This window comes from Pithys albifrons, chromosome 2, assembly GCF_047495875.1.
Source record: "Pithys albifrons albifrons isolate INPA30051 chromosome 2, PitAlb_v1, whole genome shotgun sequence".
Taxonomy (NCBI): Eukaryota; Metazoa; Chordata; class Aves; order Passeriformes; family Thamnophilidae; genus Pithys; species Pithys albifrons.
Genome location: NC_092459.1, coordinates 85,235,726 through 85,259,667, shown reverse-complemented (window position 1 = coordinate 85,259,667; position 23,942 = coordinate 85,235,726). Strand labels below are relative to the sequence as shown.

The 23,942-nt window shown below is 57.9% G+C and overlaps 1 protein-coding gene across 1 annotated transcript; it reads right to left on the bottom strand.

The window, feature by feature from the left end:
* Positions 1 to 984: 984 nt before the first annotated feature.
* LOC139684951 (spectrin beta chain, non-erythrocytic 2-like) lies at positions 985 to 21,200 on the bottom strand. The gene is made up of 33 exons (XM_071581388.1): positions 21,069 to 21,200; positions 20,158 to 21,027; positions 16,986 to 17,093; positions 15,475 to 15,630; positions 14,652 to 14,783; positions 14,346 to 14,537; positions 14,182 to 14,265; positions 13,948 to 14,066; positions 13,677 to 13,791; positions 13,311 to 13,397; positions 12,907 to 13,022; positions 12,585 to 12,729; positions 12,269 to 12,372; positions 12,078 to 12,153; positions 11,775 to 11,900; positions 11,568 to 11,699; positions 11,043 to 11,299; positions 10,749 to 10,872; positions 10,388 to 10,582; positions 9,923 to 10,078; positions 9,117 to 9,337; positions 8,621 to 8,798; positions 8,138 to 8,296; positions 7,519 to 7,917; positions 4,407 to 5,948; positions 3,923 to 4,003; positions 3,608 to 3,694; positions 3,393 to 3,484; positions 3,087 to 3,172; positions 2,456 to 2,522; positions 2,172 to 2,335; positions 1,753 to 1,887; positions 985 to 1,541 (listed from the first exon to the last, which is right to left on the bottom strand). Exons 1-33 carry the CDS (start codon positions 21,198 to 21,200, stop codon positions 1,306 to 1,308), a joined length of 6,873 nt encoding a protein of 2,290 aa, XP_071437489.1. The 3' UTR covers positions 985 to 1,305.
* Between the last annotated feature and the right edge of the window lie 2,742 nt (positions 21,201 to 23,942).

Genomic DNA, 23,942 nt, shown 5'->3' with positions numbered 1-23,942 from the left:
CTCCCATCCCACTGGTCTCTTCCCATTAAGGAAGTGCAGGCAGCTGAGCTTTGGTGCTGGAGGAAAACAGGTGTCAGAGGCAAGAGTGATGGAGCCAAGTGGAAGGTGGGAATGCACAGGGGGAGCACAGAAAGCACATCCCTGCCCACACAGCAACACCTCTCTGGGAACATGGAGAAAGCCCCTCTACTGATGATACTGGTATGCCCACTTCCACCTCACTGCCTGTCCCCAGCCCCAGGAACACTGTGTGAGGGAGACAGAGAAGCGGGAGCATTTCTCTTCTCGCAGCCCTTACTGCAGAGCTGGGCTGCAGCCAGAACTTCTATTTTAAGCCCCACAATGTGTTTGAGGAGGCGAGTGGTGTGCACAGCCGAGCCTTGCAGCCTGCCAGGGAGAGGCCCTGCTACCCACATCCCTGGAAAGTTCCTCTTCTCCCCTCAGGGTTGGTACATGCTCAAGGCGGGTTGTACCAGCTGCTCTTTCCCCTTCCCAGTACAGGCAGGAACTGGGGCAGCTGAAACCAGCATGGCCTGGTGAAGTTACTTCAAAAATATCTGGGCTGCAGGAAGCCCTGGGAGTCCAGACACACTTCCCTGGCCACCTCTATGCCACACAGCATACACCTGCTGTGACCTGGGCTGGCAGCCATTCTGCGCGAGGAAGGCCTGGCAGGGCTGTGCAGGCAGGAGGATTTACTTTGTAGGTAGTGATTTCCCTGCTGAGCTCCCATGGCAGGGAAAAGGGGCCCAGGTGCCCTGTGGGATTAGCTGGGCTGGGTGCAGGCACAGACAAATCACAGGACAAAGCATACTTGTGAGAAGCACCAGATGGCTTAGGCTTCCCCCCAAGCAAGACTGAACCCCACTGCAGGGCCCTTCTCATCTGAAGCTCCCCTCACTCCTTAGCAAGGACCACGGTGCAGAGCCCCTTTCTTCCTGCATTGATGGGTGCTGCTGGATGAACAAGCTCTCAGACTAAGCGTCTATTTATTTTTTAATAAAAACAATCATCCACCCCTCTGCTTGGGCTGTGTGTTGGCAGGATGCCTGGGGAGCCAGCAGGACCCCAAGAATGCACTGGGTAGAAGGGGTGCTCAGCACCAGACTGAAGCCAGGGGTTGTGGTGGCTGGGGCATGGTGGAGCCCCTGGGCTGGCTGAAGTGGAGCCGTTTGCTACAGCCTCGCCCCTGTGGAGAGGCAGCGAGCTGTGAACTGGTGCTGGGAGCAGAGACTGTGCGCCAGGATGGTACTCAAAGAGGAAGATAAAAGGCAGGCTAGGGCCCTTTTCCCCTGTGGCTGGGGCTCACTCTTTCTTCCCGAAGAACTTCTTGAAGACAGATTTATTCTTGGGGCGAAGTGGGCTCATCATCTTCTCCCCTAGTGTGTCCCGGGGGCTTCCTGTTCGGGCCACAAAGGAGTGACAGCGTGCCCGGGGCATGGCTGGCACTTGCTCCCCTATATACAGTGTAACTGAGTAGTTGCTCCCGGCCTCCATTGCCTCCTTGGGCATGGCCACAGGGGTGATCTTCTGGTAGGTCGCTGCAAGAAGGAGCAGTCAGCAGGGAGGGCAGGGTGCCAGCAGGCCCTGTCAGCCCCTGAGAGCCCTCTCCAAGTGGAGGGCTGCAGCCCAGGGCACAAGTATGTAAGACCAAGTGGGTGCTGGAGAAGCATCACATCTGCCCTTGTCTGTGTGTGGGGACAGAGGCAGTGGTGCCATCTCCTGGCAGTGACAGCAAAACCAGGGCCATACCTGAGGTGAAGGAGTAGGACCTCCTCTTGTTGGCCACCAGCCCATAGTCGTCTTCTTGGCAGATGTTGTCCCACAGCCCGGGTGAACCTCTGGGTGACCACTGCTGCTCCTTCTGCCCAGCCCCCTGAGCATTCTCTGGAGCAGAAAGGAGACATGTCACAAGGCAAGGCCTCCACAGGACACCCCCATGTCAGCCCCCATGGAGGACAGGGAAATTTATTACCTCATTATCCCAGGAAGTGAAAGGAAGTAACTGGTTCTTTCCCCAAGTCCCATGCCCTGGGACTCCTAGCCCAGATACCACCAAGTTCAAGACTGACTGACAGCCTTCAGACTCCCCCAGCTGGCTCCCTTGTACCTCTCTGGGCTGGGGAGAGGAGTTGGGGGAGAGTGAGAACCCAGCTAAACAGGAAAGTCACCTTCTGCTGCCACAGTCCCATCAGCTGGGCCATCCTGGCTGCCCAAAGACCTCTGCAGCCGGGTGTTTGGGTGAGGTAACACCATGATCTCTTGGCTCCTGGTGGTCGTGACCTGATGATGTCCCTGGAGGTGGGAGCTCCCAGAGCTGGGGACCTTAATGGAACTGAAAGCAGCAGAGATTTAGCAAGCCAGTCTGGCCCACTGACATACTGCTGGAGCAGCACATGTTGGCAAATGTGGGAGTTGCAGTGAGAGCCAGCTAAATCAGCTCCTGGCTACTCACCTCCCAGTACTGCCAGTGGCTTTGACATGCTGTGCCGCTGCCTGGAAGTAATCCACTTCGGGGAAACCTGAGGGCACAGCAAACATCCTGCTGGGTGCTGGCAGTGCACAGGAATGTCCTATAGAGCCAGTCTCTGCTTCAGGTGCCCATGCTGCATTGGCTGGCTCCTCCAACCTCCTGCTGTAGTGCCTGCTCTTGGTCCTGCCAACCAGCCTAGGATTTCATGGCAGGGCTTGAACCTCGTCAGGTATCGGTACAGCACCAGGAATACCTCAGTATTCTAGGTCTCCTTGCCTGAAGGGCAAGCAAGGCATTTCCAGGCCCCACAGAGTAGATGGAGGAAGACCAAGGTACAATTATAATTTTACTAACACAGACTTTTTGCTGCTGAGGCACCACTGACGTCAGTTGAGCTATTCTTGATTTATAACTCTGTATGTGCTGTGAAAACAAAGCCTCCAAATCCTGCCTAGCAGAGAGCTGCTGTTCCCAAGGCAGGTTAGAAGGATGCATAAATCAGACAATGTCGTGTTGCTTCTCTTCTGACCTCTCCTGCAGGGGCTGTACAAACACGGTAACCACACAGAGCTGTGGTCTGTGGGCCTCTGCTCTGCCAGCAAGGGCTGCTCACCTGAGTTTTGCTGCAGCTTTGAGACCCATTCGTTCATGAGGGGCTGGGAGGGGGCCCTCAGGAGGTACTCAGAGCCATCCTGCAGCCTTCAGAGAGAGGGAGAGAACAAGTCAGCAAGGAGACAGACATGGGGTGCAGATACCACAGCCCCCGCCAGACTGGGAAAAAAGAAAAGTAGGTAAGAAATAAATAAGGAAATCCTCATCTAAGCACTAGACTGAGCTGGCCCTGGCTGGGGGTGTCTGCCCCAGCAGGGACATACTGGGGAGGGCTATAAAACCCCACTGCCCTGGGTTGGGGACTCACTGAAGCCTGAAGCAGTTGGTCTTCTTGGTGTACTCGGCATCTGGGGTGCAGATCGCCCCAGAGAGGTTCAGGGGAAGGGCCACCACGGAGCTCTGCAGCAGGAGGGAAAGCAAGAGCAACAGCAGGGTTAGAAGGCTCTGTCTTTCCTGGCCATGGGGGTAACGATATGCTGCTGCCAACACCCTCTCATGTTGCTCTGATCTCCCTCACCACACCTTGAGGCTGTCCCTGCAGTCCTGGTAGAAACACAGTGTCTGTCTCATCAGTACAGCGTGGAAGAGGCCCCAGGCTCGGCAGCTGGCCTGTGGGACACAAGCAGGGGACAGCTGTGATGCCAACAGGTCTGGGAGAAGACAGGTAGCCTCCTGCCACCCAAAATGCAACCCAGGCCTTCTGGGGCTCTGCCCTCCCAGCATGGCCAGAAGCACTACCATGGTAGTTCCAGGAACTGGCTTCACTCCTGCCCCAAAACCTGGACATCCCTTGCCATGCACCCCTATTCCGAAGGAGCCACACAGTCATGCTTGTACCTTTCTCCCTCCTGCCTGCAATATGTGTTTCCTTTCCAGCGTCCCCTCCATCATCTGAAACTCCATTTTACTGGGAACGACCTGCAAGGGGACAGAGTGAGTGAAGCTGCGCTGGGGCTGGTAGTGCCAGCTCAGCCTTCAGGCACATAAGGTCTATCTGATCTGTCCTTGGTGGGCAATGCTGAGGTGAGAGTGGGATGACAGGAACAATTTCCCAGCCTGGGCAGTGGTGGGGCTCTTTGTCAGCTTTTGGGGTGAAGTGCCGCCGTGCCAAGGCTAAAGGTTGGCAGCAGGGTGCATGCTGCAGGGTCCCCAAAACCAGCCCCTGGCTCTTCCTCACCAGCTGGAGCAAAGGGACCACTGGAGTCAGGGAGTCCCCAGACATATGTTACATTTGCTGGAGTGGGTAACCCAGCTGCTGCCTGGGGTGTTCCCCAACCCCCTACCCAACCCTGAGGGAGAGTCCCTAGCCTGTGGTTCTTACCTTGCTGCTCTTTTTCTCCTCTTCCCCATGCCTCTGCCGATCCCAGGTGCTGGAGCCATCCAAGGGGGTTGCCGACACCAGCTCCTCCACGTGGGGGAAAACCATGAGCGCACTGGGGCTGACACTGCCACTGTGCACCACTCTGGGGCTCTTCTCTCCCAACGGACTGTGGAGCAGCTGGGCAGTGGTGGGAAGGGTGAATTTGGCCACTAGCATGTTGCTGGCTGATGAGAGGATGAGGGGCCCACCAACAGTGGTGCTGGGGCTGGGCAAGCTGCCTGCCCTGCTTCCTGTCCGGTGGCTGGCACAGCTGCCTCTTGGTGGGGTCTGTGCCCGTCGCTCATCTGCCCCATCCCAGATGGCCTGCAGCTCCTCCTCCTCTTCCTCAAATTGCCCGTGGGCAGGGTGACAAACTTCTTCAGTGCCCAGCACAGGGCTGTGAGGCTGTGGAGACTCCAGTGCCCACTCGAAGACAGAAAGGTGGGTAGGAGCAGTGGGGGAAGCTGAGGACCTTCTGAGCTGGCTGTTGCTGGCTGGCTGCTGTGTATAGGCAGTGGCAGGGATGGCTCCTGCCCTGCCTGGGATGCTGGCAGGGGATGATCCAAGTTCCAGCCAAGTGGCTTTGCGATGCCTGGCCCTATCAGTGGCACTGGGACTGCCATCCTGTCCAAGCTGGCTGGCCAGCTCATCCCCATCGCGACTGACCCACTTATGTTGCATGCCGACATGGGATGGCTGGCTCAGCCTCAAGTCCAGGAGGTCTTTACCAGTGCTGCCAGAGTGCTGCAGGCTCTGGTGCTCCTCCCCAGCATGGTATGCCCTGTGCTGGCTGTAGCTGGGGTTGAAGCTCACCTCCTCAAACCACGTTCCTCGCTCACTCTTGGGGGATGTCTCCAACCTCTCACTGGTCCCATGGGGACTGCGCCCATCTGTATCTATCTCCTCCTGCCATCCCACCCCAAGTGTGCCTGTGGGCTCCCATGGCCTCACTCCCCCACTCTGCCTCTGCTCCTGCCCCTCTGTCTCCTGCTGCCATGCTGCAGCTGCTCTGTGGCACTTCAGGACCACTGCGTCCCGGGGCAGCTCCAGGCTGAGAACTGAGCCCAGAGAAAGGTGGGCGCATGTGGTTTTTGGGTCAGAGAGGCAGGGATCCTGGGGGGCTGCCTCACATTCAGCATCAATGTCCTGCACCAGTGGGTTCCTGACATAGAGCAGCAGCTCCCCAAGCTGGGGTCGAGCAGCAACTGCCCCCAGCCCCACCTTCCTCCGACCACACTTCTGAGGCCATGTGTTGCTGGGGCCATGGCGCTCCTCAGGTGTGGGCCGCAAGGAGTTGTCGCCCATGATGCCCTGAAGTGTCAGCATCTGGGCCTGCTCTACCCTTGCCTGCTCCCGCCGCTGCAGACTGTTGAAGAGGGAGCCAGTCCCAGCCTTAGGCAGGGTGTGGGAGACAGCTCGTGTTCCACCACTGGATGCTGGAGGGCGGTGGACAACAGTGGGTGGCCTCTTTGTGCTGGAGGTTTTCCTGGCCTCCACCTGTGCCTGGGGAAACAGAGGAGAGAGGGGTGATCCCCATGGCTGGAGCCTCTGCCACCTTGTGCCAACTGCTCCCTTCCCATTCTGCACCTGGGAAAGCAGGGAGCTGGGAGGCCAGGCAGATGAAAATGCTCACCAGCAGCACATGCAGAGCTGGGAGCAGCTTCACCTCAGTGCCCTGAGCGCTGCTCCCACCTTGACACAGGCAGGGTAGAGGCAGGCAGGGGAACCTCTGCCCATGAAGGAGTCCCCCAGGTATGGTACAGCCAGGGCTGACTGTGCCAAACAGCTTTTCCCTGGCACTACTGACCTCCAAGCAATCGCTTTTGGGTGGCTACTGAGACAGCTGTCACTGCTGCCCATCCCTGCCACTCTTGCATGCCCCAGGCAGCAGAGCAGCAAATGCAAGGACAGGAGAACAGCGCAGATCCCTCCCTCCCCTTCCCTGTAGCCCCTCTCCTGTGTTTCCACAGCTGTAAGAGTCTGCAGGAGCTGGAGTAGTGTCCTCTCATACCCTTAGACTAGAAGGAGCCAGTTACCAAATCCCTCCTGGCAGTCCATTGCCTCAATGCCCTCTGTCCTCTGTCCTCCTGCCCTCTCTCCTAGGCTACCCAGCCTGGCTATCCTTGGAGTTGCTTATACACAGACCTTCACATAGGCTCTGGAGCAACAAACAGATGTGAGCCTGAACAAATCACCAGGCTCCCAGCTCCAGTGTTACAAGCCATGCAACCTGGAGTGAAACCCACCCCCAGCAAAACATGCACATCACACAGCCCCATCCACCCTTACCCCCTTCAGTTGGCTGCACAAGGAAGTGCTGCTGCCCCATAGCAATGGAGCAGGGAGGTTCTTCCACAGCTACCAGCTCTTCCATGGCCACCAAAACCACTTACACAGGGGGCCAAACTGCAGCCAGCCCTGTCTGAGCTCCCTCCTCACATGCCCTAACACCCAAACTCTGGAGCCCACAGCACTGTACGGGTTTTGCCTCTCCCGAGAGACCACTGCCAACAGGGCACCGCAGCATGGCCAGGAGGGTTGGTAGCAGGCAGGTTCATGCCATGCAGCCACTCTCCCCAGCATGCAGCCTTCCCTGGAACATTACCTCTTCCACCGGCTGATGAGGTGGCTTTTTCTTTCGCTTTAAACTACCCCAAGTGTTTCCTAAAAGCCCCTGGCAACGCTTCCAAAAGGTTTTACAGCCTGAAGGTTTAGTGGCAGGGAGCTGAGCAAGGGGAGAGAGAGACACAGAGAGAGTTGAGGGCAGTGTGGGCAAGGAGTTGCAGCAGGAGAGCACAGGCAAAGTGGGTGGTACAAGCTGGTTCTCAGCCCTCAGGCATCACTCAGCATTGGCAGGTCAAAAGCTCCTCTCCTTAGATTGACACAGCCCCAATAGCTCACTTAGAAATGGCCTGGAGCACTGGGGTTACCCCACAGCCCTCACAGCCTCCCAGCTGGCACAGGGGCACAGTTCTGGAGAGCTGCCCTGGCTGTGTGGCAGTGTCCAGCCCTGGGAGCAGTGCTGGGTGCTTACCCATGGTTCTGCCAAAGCCACCTGCCATCCCACACATACCGTCCGCAGTGCCTCCTCCCCTGGCTGCTTGCTGCTGGCCAGCGGCTGAGCCTTCTTCTTCTCGCCCTTCTTGCCGATGCTGAGGATAAGGTTGACTGTTCCCCCGAGACCAGTGGGGCCCCGTGGTGGAAGCAGCAGCATGGAGGTCTCGGCCAGATCCAAGGTGACAGGCTCCTTGGAGGGTCCCACACCATGAGGTATTTTGCTGCTGGGCTCCCTCCAGCTCTGCTCCACTCCTGATGGAGCATCTGAGAGGGGTGATACTTGTGGGGAGATGGCTGTTTCCCCTGGCAGACGTGACTCTGATCTTTGCACAGGCTTAAGGAGGGAGCAGGGCATGAACTCCACTGGGCTGTGGATGTCTTCCAGATGGGCCAGTGCACATGAGGTATGCGGCTCCTGGAGAGCAAGGCAAGAGTGGAAATGTGAAGGAAGGCTGCTGGAACCAGGCACTTTCTCAGGACAGCCTTTGCCCCGCCTGAACCCTAGAGACTCCCGGAGGTATTGGCACACATCCCTCCCCCAGCTCTGCACCGCCCATTCCATCCCGTGCCTCTGCTACCCTCAGCCTTGAGGTTGGTCATGCTTCCTGACAGTCTCCACATGTCTGGGTACTCACTTGGATGGTGAGGGACGTGCTTGAGGGGTTCTCTGGGTCCCTCCTGTCCTCCTGCTTGTCCTCCTGCTTGCTCCCCAGGTCCTGCTGGTGCCTCTGTGCTCGCCAGCGCACCAGCACCCAGCCCAGCATGCTCTGCAGCTCCTCCAAGCGCTCCTTTATCTGAGAGGACGAGAGATGCTGGACACCCTGCAAGGACCCTTGGCCTAGAGACACTGGTCCTAGCAGGATACCTCACTACAGAGCAATTTGGGAGGGCTTTGGAAGTGGGATACAGTCAAAGTCACATCAGCTCCCAGGTCTCAGCATTCACTGATGGATGAAACTCCTTCCTGCCCTCAGCAGCCCCAGGGATACATAGTTGGCCCCATCCCAATTGCTGGGCCTCTGTGCCCACACACTTTGCTCTTTCCTTCAGGGACTGTCCCCAGAGGATCTGGAGAGTATGCTGAGAGTTTCCCCTGACCCTATTTCCCCTGTCCTTACTGTTGCACTCAGGTAGTGCTCCTCAGACACCAGCTGCTGCCCCAATGCTGCCAGTGCCTCAAACTCCTTGAGCTTCTCTTCAATCCTCCTCTCCAATTCCTCACATGGAGTCTCTGGGAGGCTGGGGCTGCGAGGGCTTTCAGAGAAGATCTGAGCCCGTGTGTCCTCTGTCCAGGAGCTGTGGGCATGTGAAAGACAAGTTGAGGAACAACCCAGCCCCTCCTCAGCTCTACAGACCCCAGGGAAGCCATTCCCATTCTCAGGAATGACTGGAAGCAGCTCAGTAGGATAGTGGCAAGGATGTTGGGGCAGGGCACCTCAACAGCAGGCAGCCCTGGTGCAGACCTTCATTCTAGGCTCCCCATGGTCATGCCTGGCTGCAGCTCCAGCATGCCCACATACTTGCCGGCATTGCCCATGCTCCAGCAATGCCATGCTCTCACCAGCTCCCCCTCAGCCACTGCAGAAGCAACCCCGATGGCTCACTGCCACTTACATCATGGCTAAATAATCCTTGAAGAAGTGCCGCAGCTGGCTGGCCTGCTGCATTCGGGCCCGGGTCTCTTGCAGCAGCTCTTGCAGCCCTGCCCAGGCCCACAGCGTCTCCTGCACCTCCCGGATGGCAGGGCACCCCTGAGCAGGGCACAACTCTTGCAAGCGGGCAGCTGCCCTCTCCAGCTCCTCCAACTGCCCCTGCAGGGTCTCTGACACTGCATGCTAAAGATCACAATGCACAAAAGTTTCAGGATGCATCCAACCCCTCTACACTCAGGCTGGACTCCTCTGCATTCTGGGATGCAGGGACAGAGGGGAGGACGAAGGGACAGAGGGGAGGACGAAGGGACAGAGGGGAGGACGAAGGGACAGAGGGGAGGACGAAGGGACAGAGGGGAGGACGAAGGGACAGAGGGGAGGACGAAGGGACGGAGGGGAGGACGTTGCCACGCAGGCTGCAGAGAGTGGGCAGAGCTACTCTTCGTGGGGAGGATGGGCAGAGGAGAGAACTGTCTGGCTTCCCTGTCCTGCTTTCATGAGTCGTTTCCCCACCAGCAGAAAGATAAGTGAAGTGCTGGCAGCTGGGTGCTGGTACATGACAGCTGATGCAAGCTCTCTCCCCTTGCCTGGCCTGCACTAGCAGAGGGGAGCAGAGCAGGGCAGGGCTCAGCTTCACTGGAAAATTCCACCCTAGTCCGCCACAGTGTGCCAAGGCTTACGACACCTGGGCCCCTAGAGGTCCGTGCCTCACTGGGATGGCCCCAGTCAGCTGGGACACCACCCTGCCACAGTGCTCCTCTGACTCACCTCCATCTCCTGCTGGCGGCTCACCAAGCCCTGCAGCCCTTGGAGGTCCTTCTCACTCTTCACTGTGATGAAGTCACTCTCTGCTTGGGCAATGTCGTGAGCCAGCACCTTGGCTCTGCATCGAAGGGCCTTCAGCCCCGGGGATACCTCTGCCACCTGGATGGGTAGCAGGGGATACAGAGGGAGATTAGCCTCAGTCTGGGAGCCACTGTGTCACCAGTTACTACACAGCCCCAGTCCACCACAGCCTGGAGGGTGCCCTGCCATGCAACTGCAAAAGGGCAGGTGGCAGTCTCAGGAGAGACAGGGATACCATCCTTGCATAGAGCAGTCTCCATGCATCCCAATGCCCTTGTGTCCCACTGGGAACAGCTGAGGTGTACGCCCTGTCCTAACAAGCTAGCATGTCTAGCTGCAGGTCGACCACCCGGCTGCATCCCCAGACCCACTGCCTCAATTCCCTACCAGATGCTCCAGGCGCTCTGTCTCTGCTGCCACCTCCATGACCCGTTCCCGCTCCTTCGCTGCATCATTCAGCATCTCCACAGCCTCCTGCAGCTCTCCCAAGGGGCGGCTCATGTCCTCACTGCTCAAAGGCTGCTCAGCCTGGGTTGAGAGCAGGGGAAAAGACCCCTGTGAGCCACAACACCTGCTCCCTGGCTGAAGGAAGCAGAAACACCAGGCGTAAGAGAGATGGGGAGCAACACTCCAGGCAGCTAGGCTTGAGGGGAACACACAATAGGGTCCCCTTGCCAGCCACAGACTAGCCCTTGGTCCAGTCCCAAGTGCTGTGTGATTCCAAGGGTTGTCTGGCCATGCTGCTCACCGCTGCAGATCTCTGTTGGCTTTGCACCTCCTCCTCTTGTAGATCCTGCAGGAATTCAGACAGCACCAGGGAGTCCCGCAGGTCTGCTGCCCGGTGCCTCAGAGCTGCCTGCACATGTGCCAGCCTGTGGGGAGAGATACCCATCAGAGGTGCTGGCAGCCTCTACACCTCCTTAGGAAGAGCATCCTCCTCCCCACACCTCCTGAGATGTCTCCTTGCACATCCTCAAGGTGAGCATCCTCCTCCCCACCAAACCCAGGGAAGAGAGAAGAGGCACCTTCCCCCATGACTCACTTCTCCTCCACCATCTCCACTTTCCTCTGCATTTTCCTTGACCCCTCCTGCTCAGTGGGCGACTCGCCTGCTGCTTCTTCCCGCAGTGCCTGCAGCTTGAGGCCACAAAGCTGGAGCTGCTTCTCCAGCTGGCCCATCTCTTCAAGGTCCTGGCGCAGATCCGCTGGGCTTCTCATGGTGGCTGGTTCCGAGAGGGACCCAGCCACAGCTTGCAGCCACCGCTCAGCCTGGTCCAGCTCCCCCACCAGCCTCAGTGCCTTCAGGGAGAGTAGGGAGCCCATCAGCCAAGCTCTGAGCCACCCAGGGGAGGCAGGAGCCATGCAGGCACCCCACTGCAGGTACCTGGGGCACTGGCAGCTTGGGCAACAGAACTGAAGCAGTGTGTAGGCTGCAAGGCCAGCCAGAGATGTCAGCGCCAGCACTACAACTACTGTCCCCATGCGCACCACCCTCACTTGCTGATCCCCAGCAAGTTGCTGCAATTGGAGCATGCCCCATGCCCACTCCAGCCCTCCCTCCACGTACTTTATCGATTTCTTGAAGCACAACACCATTCTCCTGGTGCTTCCTCTGCAGGTCCTCCCACAATCTGCTCAGTTCCTGCAGCATGGCCTCCACCTGTGGGCTCCCTGGGGGCCTCCTGGGTGCTGGGCCCTCCTGGGAGGTAGGGAGAGCGGTTAGGATGAGCCCCACCTGATGTCACCACCCCACCTCACACCTGAGGAGGCTCACCAGCACAGCTCTGGCACTGAAGCTGGGATCCAGGGGCTCCTGCTGTATTTGGGCTGCTTTCAGGCTCTCCACTGGACACAGGGAGACTCCAGGACCCATACTCTCATTGCATAGGGACAGAGTCTGCTGAGGAGCAGGGAGACATGCTGGTTTAGTGCCCAGATCAGGGACAGGTGTGTGTGCACAAGCATGCCTGCCCACAAGCAGCAAGAGGGGGTCAGGGAAGTGAGTCCTCCCCCAACAGTCTCCCCTGACTGGGGTGGGCAATGGGAACTCTTGGGGAGACATGACTGTGTTCACCACCTGGCAGACATCCTGCACTTGAGCCTCCAGCTGCTGCATTCCCCACTCAGTCTTCGTCTCTGTCTCTCTCCTCCTTCTGCAGAGAGAGAAGAGGTACAGTCAGGACTGCAAGTCCCCCCCTGACAGTGGACCCCCATCCTTGTTCCCTCTGATTCCATGCAACTCCCACAGCCACTTCCACAAGCTGGTACCTTTTGTTGACTTCTCCATGAGAGTGCTGGCCTACTGAGGAGCCAGGGCTGCTCTCCTCTGCTCTCTTGTGCTCCACAATCTTCCCCAGCACATCTCTGGGCACCTGTGGCACAGAGGCTTCCATTCCTTCTTGTCCAGCCCAAAGCATGCACCGCTTTGCCCTGGGCCTGGCACTTACCACCTCCTGTAAGTGGTGGTACCAGATCCAGCATGTTCAGCTTGGGCTTTTCCCAACACCTGAACCCCTTTCCCACAGGCTCCCTTGTCTTCTCAAAGTGGAGGTGCAGGAGACATCTGGAGGAAGACACTGCTTACCATGCTCCGAAGTCCTCTTGTCCATTTGGCTCCTGCTTCCTTTCCCATAGCCCCATGGCTGCTATTATCTCCTTGGGGCTCAACATTCAGACACACAGCTTTGTCCCCCAGGGAACTGCTTGCCAGTGCTGGAGCCTTCTCTGACCTGGGAAAGGGAGGCAAGGGAGGCCCAGTGGAGCAGAGGATGAAGAGAGACCTTGAGTGGAGCTGGTGCCCCAGAGACAGTCTGACAGGGGCTAACCCATGTCTTTCCCAAGCCTCTGGCTCCAGTGCTGGGGGGTCAGGGTTGCAGGCATCGGGCTTCTGCCTGCTATGCTCTTACCTCAGCACCTGCTGGAGCTGTGCCCAGCTCTCCTTGACATCTCGGTGCTTTGAGGTGACACGGGCTGCTAGGCTGGGCTGTAGGTTTAGGAGCTGGGACACTGTCACATCCAGCATCTGGAGAAGAGAGAGCAGCTGGGGAGTGATGGAAGTGGGGCTCATAAGGAATGAACCACCACCAGCTCTGTGGGGGCAGGAGAGGCAGTGAATGCCAAGCCCAGTCCTCTGCTGCCCCTGTGGAAGCTCCCCCATCCATCATAGAGCCTCAGCCACCCACACAGCTATGGGGTGCCCATAGAGCCCCTCAGCTCTGCTGGTGGCAGAGCTGACCTGGGAGGGCACACATCCCCCCTCTGTTGAGATGCTCCCCAGGCCTCACAGGATGAGGCAGAGCCTTGTGCTTACCATCACTTGGCTGGCTATGTCCCTGACATCCCGATCCTGGCATGGCTCACTCTCCCCTGGCTTTCCTGTGCCACAGATGCTGCTCTGCTGTAAGAAGAGGCTGCAGTCAGCAGTGGGAGTAGGACAGGACGCTCTCTGCTCTCAGCACCAGCAGGAAGGAACTGTGCAAAACTGCACTTGCTACTCTGGCTCTCTTTCTTATACCAGGCTCCATCCCCCAGCTCTCTCTCCAAGACCGAGGCTGAGAGTGCTGGGACTGCAGCAGCCCTCACACAGGGGACAAGGGCATGGTGCTGCCCACCAAGTTTACTTCAGGCCATGCAACAGCCCTGCATACCAGGGTGAACTTGGCTCCTGTTGGGGTACCTTTGCATGGATGGCCCTGAGCAGGAGATCCGCTTGCTGGAAGAAGGCAGACACCTCCAGGGCCAACTGCAGAACCTCATGGTGTTCCTTCAGGGTCCCCTGCAGCCGCATCCACCTGCATAGATGGAAGAGGAATGGTGAAGGGCAGTCCATGTCTATCTGGACAGCTGTGCAGAGCTGGTCGAGCAGGTTTTGGGAGGGTCCTGCTTCCCAGCCTGCCAGCTCCTCATGCCCGGCTTGGTCCTGCTCAGCCCATGCGTCCTTTGCTCACATTTTGTTGAGATGCTTGCGCCGGGCTGAGATGTTCCTGCTTTCACTTTTGCCTTGTTTCTCCAGCTTCTGGGCCAGGCTGTTCAGCTCCTTGTGCAGACTCTGGAAGTGCTGCTCGTCCTGGCCCGAGCAGAGAGAAAGACATCAGCATCCCTCCTCAGAGACCTGTGCCATGCTCCAGCCTCATGAGGTTTGGGGTCCCTGACATATTGGCAGCACCCCAGCAGCCTCTCACCTGCTTCAAGTCAAGAATGCGGCGGGTGAGCTGGATCTTGTCTGGGCTTTCCTGCAGAAGGGCTGTCAGACAGGGCTTTTCTTCCTGGGCCAGGGGAGGGTGTGATAAGCCAGGGGTACAGCTAGGTTGTCCCCTTCCTCAGACCATGTTTCCCACCCTCACACCTTGTGCTTGATCCATGCCTCCAGCTGCTCAGCTTTCCTATTGAAGTCCTGCAGACTCCGCAGCCCCCCCAGGGCTTTGCTCTGGCTGGCAGCTGTCTGCTTCAGGAGCTGCCACTGGTCCTGCAGGGCCAGCAGCTGCCTCTGCACTGCCTCCGCACTGGGGCTTGCCTGCCATATCAGCTGCTCGCCCATCTGTGGGGCCAAGGAACCCATTCAGCATCAGGGGTTCCCAGGGTCTCTCCACTGCAGAGACCCAGGGACACAGCTGCTGTGAGGAATGGGAACTGTGCCACAGCCTAGTCTCACCTCGTTGAGCTTTATCAGTGTGTTCTCAAAATCCTTCATGTCCCGCTGCAAGGTCTGAGCCACTTCCTCCCAGTCCTGGAGGTCACAGCCATCTCTCAGGTCCTGCAGCTTGCCTCGCACCCAGCCCTCTGCCTGCAGTGTAGGAAGAGCCACACGGCTGGGTGCCTCCACCAGAGCCTCAACGATATGGCTTTGGGGACCCAAGCCCAAACCCTCCCTAGCTGTGACAGGGACAGGAGTGCACCCTTTCAGCTGTCAATCCATTTTCTCTGAGAACCAACAGGCCAGCAAAGGCACTCAGGCTGGCAGCCAGGGCAATGGGGGTCTGAAGGCGAGCATCCCACTTCTTTTCAGCATCTGCTTCAGCTCAGCAGGAGAAGTTGGGCCTCTCTTGAGCAGGCTACTCTGCATGAAACATCCCTGCACAATGCATCTCTTCTCCCTGCACACTGCTCCCCACTGCAAACCTCCATGCACTCTTCCCACCACGGCATGGAAGCAGCCCCCCTCACCATCTCCATTCCCACACTGCTGGAGAGAGACAAGGGCTGAGAGGAGAAGAAGGAGGATGGGGGGGTGGGAGGAGCATGTGCTCATGGAGAGGAAGCAGGGCCCTGGTGTGGGCTGACCCCCTCTCCCTGGGACTGACAGCCAGGGAGAGGCAGCCAAACATGATCTCATGCCGCAACCATGGCTTTGCTCGGGGCGGGAGTTGAACCCTCCCTGCTGAGCACCCCACCCCACAGCTCTCATGAAAGGCTACCGGTGGTCCCCCATTCCACTCCCTATGCAGCCTCTTGGCAAGGACCCCAGCTCGCCTCACCTGCAGCATCTCCCGGTTGAACTGGGCTACCAGAGGACTTGCATCAAGGAAGAGGGCTGCTCTCATTCTGCTTTGCCTACTGCATCTTGGTGCTGCAGTGGATTCCTTGCCCTTAGAGTTCTCTTTCTGAGGTGACGACACTGGGGATCCTGCCAGCTGGGACAAACAGAGGCAGTGGGGCAAGGGGGATGCCAGTGTGCTGCCCGAGAAAGCCCTCCCCATCACCTCCCAGGAGCATTTTGAAAACAAAGTATGTAAGCATGCCTTGTCCTTGATTCCCACTTCTTTACCGACATATTTGGGGTTCTCCCCCAGCACACCAAGGTACTGTTTCTCTCTACCAAGGCCACACTGGTAGCTTTTGCAACCCCACCAGGGCCCTGCTGGGCTGTCCCTCAGTCCTGGGTCAATCCAGCATCTGGGCTGGTCCCCACACCTACACTGGAGGTGGATGCAGCACTTGCTGCTCCTCCAGCCTGAGGCCGCACATCCCTTTCAGGAACATTCATGTCTGCAGCTTCATTTGGTGTCACGCCTGGGGATGCTGCCATGGGATGCGATGGAGGGGCCATGGGGCAGGTCCCTAATAAGACCCATCACTCCTTTGATGGTACCCAAGATCTCCAGTGAGTAAAGGAGGCAAAAAGCACAGCATCTCCCTTGGGGCTCGGCCTTGTGGGCAGCTGACGCTGATGAAACCCTGACAGGGTTTCAGCTCTGCCAGGGGTAACATAGAAAGTCAGCCAGTGAAAGTGCTGGCCCTCCTCCAAGCTCAGCCCTGGGCTCAGCTGCACACAGCCCAGGGGATGGCACCATCACCCGGGCACTCACTTCCCACCCTTCTGCCCAGGGATAGGGATCTGGCAGCACATTAACTGGTGGCAAACAGGAAACGGACATCTTCAGGAGGAATCCAAAGGTGCAGGGCTTGTTGCCTCCTCTCACCAGGCAGACACTGCTCCTGGGGTCAGTCTGGGACAGCTCTCCCACCCCGAGAGGGCTGGATGTGCACAGACCCATAGTGTCTCAGCTGCCCCCAAGCCCCCCAGGGCACAATTTCCCAGGAGTCTGCAGAGCAGTGGAGTTCAAGCAACTGTTTCAGGCTCTCTAAGCACTCTGGCATGTGCTGCCCTGCTGACAGCATGAAAGTCACTTTTCAAAGCCTGTTCTGCCTAACCACAAAAACTACAGAAATCCTCTGTCCTTTTTTTTTTTTTTTTTTTTAAATAGCAACACAGATTCTCAGGCCCTCCTGCAATTCTGAGATCTTTAGTCTCTTGACTTGCACAGAGCTGGAGGAGCCCATAATCTGGCTTCCTTGGAAGCCATAAAACCTTTGGGTGCTGGCCAGGGGACTGACCCCTTGCCCCATAATGCCCAGCTTGTCCCCTCATTCATTGAAAGAGGCAAGGCTCCATCCACACCTGGGCACACCACCAGCAACCAGTCATATGGCTCAGCTCCAAGCTGTACATCAGGCCCCCCTAAATGGTGAGGGCAGAGGGACATACTGCATAGAAGGGAGAACATCTGTCCATCGGAGAGGAGAAAACACTGGCCTGAAGACTCTGAGGCTTCTGATGCTCATCCTCTGCATCCACGTCCTTCCTGAGGAAGACCTAGAGATGGGAAGGCACAGCTGTGGGCCTGGTAGTGCTCAACCATTCCAGAAGCCAAAGGGATGGAGAACCATGCACCCACCTCCCCCTGCCCGAGGCCAGAGGAGGCTTCTGGCAGTACCCAGACACTGCTTGTGTGGGCTTTTGCCCCCCCCCTCCTAAGGCATCTAGGCCAGGCTCTTCTGAACAGCAGCCACAACTCCCATCACGTGTTCAGCAAGTGGCAAGATGTCCTAAGCTTGCTTTGCCCAGCACCTTTTCCATTCTACCTCCCACTCTCCCCCTTGAATTGACTCCAAAGCTAGCAGAAACCCATTCAGTTATCACAGTCATCTAAAGATTCTCAGAGCGAGACTCCCCTGGCCTCCTCCAGGACAGTAGGGCAGAGACACGAGGGCACAGGAGGACATTGACTTTATCATCATGATGAACCTGAATCCTCTCAGCTGCCAAACCCTGACCTCAGCCTAGCCGTGAGACAAGAGTTAAGGGGAAAGCTGGCTTGCAGGGAAGGGCTCCCAGAGGACAGTGGTGAGGGTGGAAGCAGGAGAGGCAGAAGGAAGTCCAGGAACTGCAGCCAGGCAGAGAGAGGAGGTCTAGGATGAACTCTGCATTACCTTATCCTTAATGGAGGCCAGACCCAGGAGGAGAGGTGCGTGGGACTGTTTGGACCATGCCCAAGGGCATTAAGTCTCATCCTCTACAGATGGATCTTTTCTTGGGCTGTTGGATATAGCAGGCGAATTTAGGAATCTCCTTCCACTCCCTCTCTGGGACCACCTTTCTGTCTGTGTCTTAACAGCTGTCCAAGCATGCACAGGGCAACACAGGTGGTGGGCAATGTGTGCTGCTCCAACACCCCCTTCTCTGAGATGGCAGCAAACAGGATGCTGGATCAGCCAAAGCCAGAGCCAGTCTACCACTGCTCAGGCCACTGCAAACTGGGGACACTGTCCGAAGGGGAACAAACCCAGGCAAATCAGAACCCTCCTTGCACAAAATGTGGCTTCCGACCATCTCTGCAGGACTGCAGAAGGATCCCAGCATGGATGGCAGCCCCCAACATTAGAGCTGCTGCCACCAGAAAGGCTCAGAACACCACAAACATCCTAACAAAGCCTACAACCCCTTGGAGAACAGCACCACTGGACCTTTCCAGGGGCCTGCAAAACCTGGCTGGTGGTTGAAAAGGACAGTTCATTGCTTTATGCCACAGCATCCCATCCTAAGCAGGAAGAGCAGGCAGGGTATGAGGCTGAATCATAGCTCAGCAGGCACAGTGAGAACTCAGCAAAGGATACCAGAAGGGGAAGGCACCCCCATTCCCAGTCATGGGGCTGAGAGGTTTGGATGCATATCTAAGGAATTACAGGGAGCTAAATGTCAAGTGTTTGCGGGGCATAAGACCCTAGGAAGGCCCTCTTCTAGGCAGTAGTGTCCCATGCTGGCTGCCACGGCTCAGCTGTGGGAGACAACCCTGCAGGTGACATGGGAGCTTTATTTAAAGTCCCTGTCTCACAAGCCATCAGCCGCAGGAAAACAGAGCTGCCAGCAAAAGGATGACTTCATCCTTCCCGCAGAACTGCTCCACTGGGACTACCCCCGCTTTGGTCCCTCTGGCTGGAGCTGGGACCTTCATCCGGCAAAACAACAAACTCTCTCAGCAACCAAAGGCTCAGAGGAGGAGCTGTGCCTGTCTCAGCATCTGTGTAGTGCCATGCTAAATGCTCTCCAGTAGGACCTCAGGCTTCATGATAGGAGGAAAGCCACATGTGAAATGAGTGCAAGCAGCCTCAGCTGCCTCCTCTGTAAATGCTTCTTTTCCTCTCTAAAAATAAAATTAACACAGCACACATGCCTGCCGCATTGCCATAGAAGAGGAGGTGCCAGTGACTTCCCACAAACAAGAAGAACGAGGCCAGACCCTCCTGGGTTGCACTGTGCTCATCCTGGAGAAGACCCTTAATTCTACAGGGCAGGAGCAAAGGGCAGAGATGTGGGCCAGGGGATACACTTTGGAAAGCACTACTGTGCCCTGTGTAGGAGACATCATCCTCTGCTCTGGCTGCCACCCCACATATTTTCCTCTGCACCCCGGCTCCCTCTCTCCCCCCCAGAACTCCATCTTGCAGCCTGCCCCCCCTCTTCCAGCTCCACACACCCATGCTGGACAGGGAGGAGGGGCCGATCCTGGCAGCCTGCAGAGAGTCCCACACGACCAAGCCTAGCACGTGTCTCTGCCTTATATGAAAGAGGGGAGCTTTCATGCCGATGCCACTTGGGCTGCGCAGACTCCAGCTGCCCAGCGAGGAGCTGCGTGTGTGCTGGAGGAAGCAGCAGCTCTCGTGAGGCTGTGCCTGGCCTTTATTGGCAATGAAGACGAGGATTTTGGCAGTGGGCTGTGCAGCTCTCCCTAGCTTTATCCTGCCGGGAAACCAGCTGTTGCAGGTCAGGGTTAAATCCCAAGGAGTTACTACTTGCTCTTGCCAGCAACGGTGAGGTCTCCGAGCTGCCTTCCGCCTCATCCCAGCCACGCAGGGGGTCTCCCGGACTCTGGCACTGATGGATTTGTACCTCTGTGCCTGCTTAGTGCTTAGACTTGGAGGGCGGGATGCCGGGCGCCCTGGGTTCTGTTCCTAGCCTTGTCCCAGCTTTGCCTGGCTGTGTGGCCCTTCATGAGTCACTTCCCTTCCCGTAGCCTCCACTTCCCCTCTTGTAAACGGGAGAGCGAGTTCCCAGCTCCCCCCAACACAGGCAATCATCACAGGCATCCTAAGCGCTGAACCCTACATAGCCAGGCTCTGGGTCAGGGCTTTTCTGGCTCATCTTAGTCCTGGGCAAAGTTCATCTCTGCTCACAGACAAAGACTTCCTGTCTTCCAGTCTGATGGTACAGAGAAGTGTGTCTGGGACACATGGAAGGAAAAACAACTACTCCAGGAGCTGGCTGCGAGTGATGCCTTGACGGCACGGGGACAAGGCAACCACATCCCTTCGCAGACAGAAATGGGGACCTTCAGGGAAAAGGGAGAGAGAGCAGGGCACAGGGTGCTGGGATCGCTTACCTTGAATTGAGCTTTCCCTGTTCTGCTGTTGTTGTTGTTGTGGTTCCTCTCGTTGCCCACCCGGGCAGGGTCCCCGCATCCGCCTATGTCCCCCGCGCCAGCCTCACCGTACCAGGTGGACAGTGTGATCTTCTTAATGGAGCGGGCTAGGGAGTTGCGGTTCAGCTGGTCTTCGTCGATGACCCCGTCCTCGCCAGGGCTGAGGCTGCGGGGCTGCTCCGCGGGGGCGGCGGGGCCGGCCCGGGCGTGGGCCAAGTAGAGGGAGATGCGCTCGTTGATGCTGCGACGGAGCCCGCGGTGGCTGTCCAGCGCGGAGGCGAGGGCGATGCCGGGGCAGGCGGCCCCGGCGAAGTCGGCGGCACACTTGGGCAGCGAGAGTCTGGTGCTGATGGTGAAGGGCTGCACCTTCCTCGCCGTGCTGCCCGACATCCTCGCCCTCCCTGCTGCTGCCTGCGGGCAGTGGGGGCTCCGGCTCGGGCACCGTGGAGCGAAGGGGCCGTGCGGAGCCCCCGCCGCCTGGGAGAGCGGGTGATGGTGATCGCCCGGGCGGTGCCGGCTTCTTGCCGGGGGCGGGCGGCTGTGGCGGCGCTCAGCAGCGGGGCAGCCCCGCGGCGGGGGGCAGCGGGGCGGGGGGCGGCCCAGCTCCCATGGCCGGAGCGGTGAGGCACGGGCGGCCGTCCGGCCTCGGCTGCCCGGGGAGGACCCTCCGCCCCGCCTGGGACGCGTCCCCTCCCCTGCCCGGTCCCTCCTCCCGCGGCGGGTCGCGGAGGCGGGGGGAGCCGCCGCGCCCTGCGCTGCCCTGCCCGCGCGGTCCCGTCCCGTCCCGTCCCGTCCCTGCCCGCGCCCGGCCGGTTTCAATCGTCCGCCTTCCTGCGCAGGTTGAGGAGGCAGAGCAGGCAGGTGAGCAGTGCCTGGCGGCTCTCCCGGGAGCGCAGCCGGCGCCCCAGGCGGCGGAGCGGCGGCAGCAGGCGCCGGCGGGCCAGCGGCAGCAGGCGGGCGAGCAGGGCGTGCAGCAGCGGGGCGGCCAGCGGCGGGGTGGGCATGCTGCCCCCCGGGACTGCGAGCACACCGTCACACCCCCGAGCTGACTTCGCGGAGTGGGGAGTGCGCGGCAGCTCCTCACGTTTTGGAAATTCTGAGGCGAGCAGGATGCTTTGGGATTCGCCCCTCTCTGAGAGCGGGGTGCTGCTTGGGGCAGGCTCGAGGTCCTGGTCACTCTTACCCTCCTTGGGATCCTTCTTGCTCGGGGACACCTCAGAGGCTTTTCTCCCAGAGAAGCCTGGACTGCTCAGCTACTGAACATGGAACTGCCACCAGCCCAAATGGCAGGAACAGCTTCAGAGCAAGGGGCAAAACCAAGAAAAAACAGCTGTCCATTTAAATGCCCCCTCCTCCCAGGCCAGACACATGCTCCCTGTAAGCGATACTCCTCAGCCAAGACCCCATTTGTCGGGGTGGCAGTGACAAGGAAAGAAGGGGGGCAAGGGAGGACCAACATTGGCCCACTACAGAAATGAGGGCTGGCAGGATGGAACTACAGGTCTTTGCTGAAGCTCCTGGTCAGGCAGTTGAGTCCAAAACATGCTTGCCTGTCATTCCCTGCCAGTGCCAGCAATTGCCACCCTGCTCCCACAAAGGCCAGGAATGCAGGCCACAGATGCAGTCTGGGTGGGCCAACAAGTAGAGTGGACAAGGGATGGCCCAAGGCACAATGTGCTGAGGAGTAGATGGGTATTCTCTTGAGAAAGAGCTGTGATCTGTCTCCATGTGGGGCTCCAGAGCAGGATGGTAAGCAGTGTCCTGCGCTTTCCAGCTGTGTTCCCAAGCTGAGTTAGCTTGAGGCAAGCAGCCAGGGGAGCACAAGCTAGCCAGGGTGAGGGCTGCAGGCAGGAAGGTCTGCCCTTCCACTTCCCTCCTGTGCCTAACCTTTGTTTTGTTCACGATGGCTGTCTGTCTTCATTTCCTCCGCTTGTTGTTCCCTTCAAAAACCCTGCCAAGGCCCTAGTCCTGGATTTCACTCAAAAAGAATTTAGGAGAATGAACAGACATGAAGGACTGAAAGCTACTGCTCTGTTTCCTGACCTGCCTGCTGTAAGCTATCCCTTTCCCAGTGAGTCCCATCCAAGGGTGGTTGGTTCAGCCAGGGTGACCTTTCCCAGCCCTACAGATTTCTCTCAGGGAGCCAGCTATCGATGAGGAAAGCAGGCTGGCTGTGCCTCAGCACAGGGACACCATGTGCTGAAACCAGAAACAGCTCCCTGATGGCCCCAGAACTTCAAGGACCAGGGCTGACGTCAGTCCCTTGGGACTGGCCTCTCAGAGGCTCCTAGGCTCCGAGTCTGCCGTGGCCAGAGGGCCCTGGCACAGGCGCACTGCTCTGCCTTGTGCTGCCACCAGCCCCATACCAGTGCTGTGACAGGGAGTGGGAAGAGCTTGGACGAAGGTAGCAGGAGCCAAAGCTTTGCTGCAGCTGTGTCAGGGTTTATGTTTCCCTGGGGGGGAGCTTCTCCCCTTTAATCAGGGAGGTAGTGGAGGCAGCTTGGCCTGCTCTTCGGACTTTTGGGTTCACTAGGCTGTGGCTGATCCTGGGTAAGTCACTGCCTTCCTTGGTGCCTCAATTTTCCCAGCTGTACAGCCCCAGTGGGAGTATCCTCTCTCTGTGCAGTGGGCCCTTGCAGTGTCGTACTTCTGAGCAGTCTGGGGACCACTGGGATGAAAAGTGCAGCATTCCAGGTCAGTGTTAGTAAACACAGTGATGGAGAAGAGTGGAGATCTTATTCCCCTGGGGGGTAAAGCCCTACCTGAGATGGGGGAACTGACCTTCCTATCATCCTTGCTGGGGGAATCCTGTCTTCCAGTCCCATGGGGAAAGGGAGGTGCTGGTCAGGGGCAGAGATATTGCAGCAGAGGTGTTGCAGCACATTCCTGGGGGCATTGCCTCTGAGTGTTAAGTTACATGTGAGTGTAACACAGAGATACTCAAGGGAGGGGATGGAAAATGTTGGGAACAAAGGGGCTTCTATGTGTGGCCTCTGCAAAAACCTGTTCCTTCCCAGGGAGGGAGCATATGAGACTCACCCTGCTTTCAGAGACAGATGCTTGCAACATTCCAGCACTGGGCAGAAGGGGGGGGACAGCACTTGATTGCTCATGGGACTCATAAAAAGGCACATTTTTGTCTCTTGCTAAAAATGTAGAGATCTTGCCAAGTCACTTTTCCCATCTGGAAGGTCAGGGTCCTTAGCCTCCATTCACAGTTGGGCAAAAGTACAGCCCAGAGAGGTGAAGGGATATAAACCTGCTCCTCTATCAAGTCAGGCATGGAGCTGGGAAGAGAATGCAACATTGAGAGAAAATGCAAGATTTAGAGCAGCAGAGCCCTGTGCCTGTGTGTTTCCTGGGCCAAGGCATGTAGAGCTGTGCTGTAACTTCTCTGATCCACAGAAGACTTCTTGATCCTGCAGTCACTGCTCTGTCTCTCAACCCTTTCTTATCTATCCTTCATCCCTCTCCACTGGAGGCTCAAAATTCCTCACCTGATGGTTGGCTTCTGTTTTGTCCTGTCAAGGCTGCTTCCTTTTAGGAATCAATTTTCTTTATCATACCAATTGAACAACCAAGTAGCCCCTATTAATTGCTGGGAAAGGCTGAGATCCACTTCCTGAGCCCAAACGGGGACTGTATACCCCTCCATAGCACTTCTCTCAGATGATCAGCTAGCAGCTGGACATCAGCAAACAAGGAGCAGGAGATGCCTCTGGGCATTGCAAGGGCAGTTTAAGTTT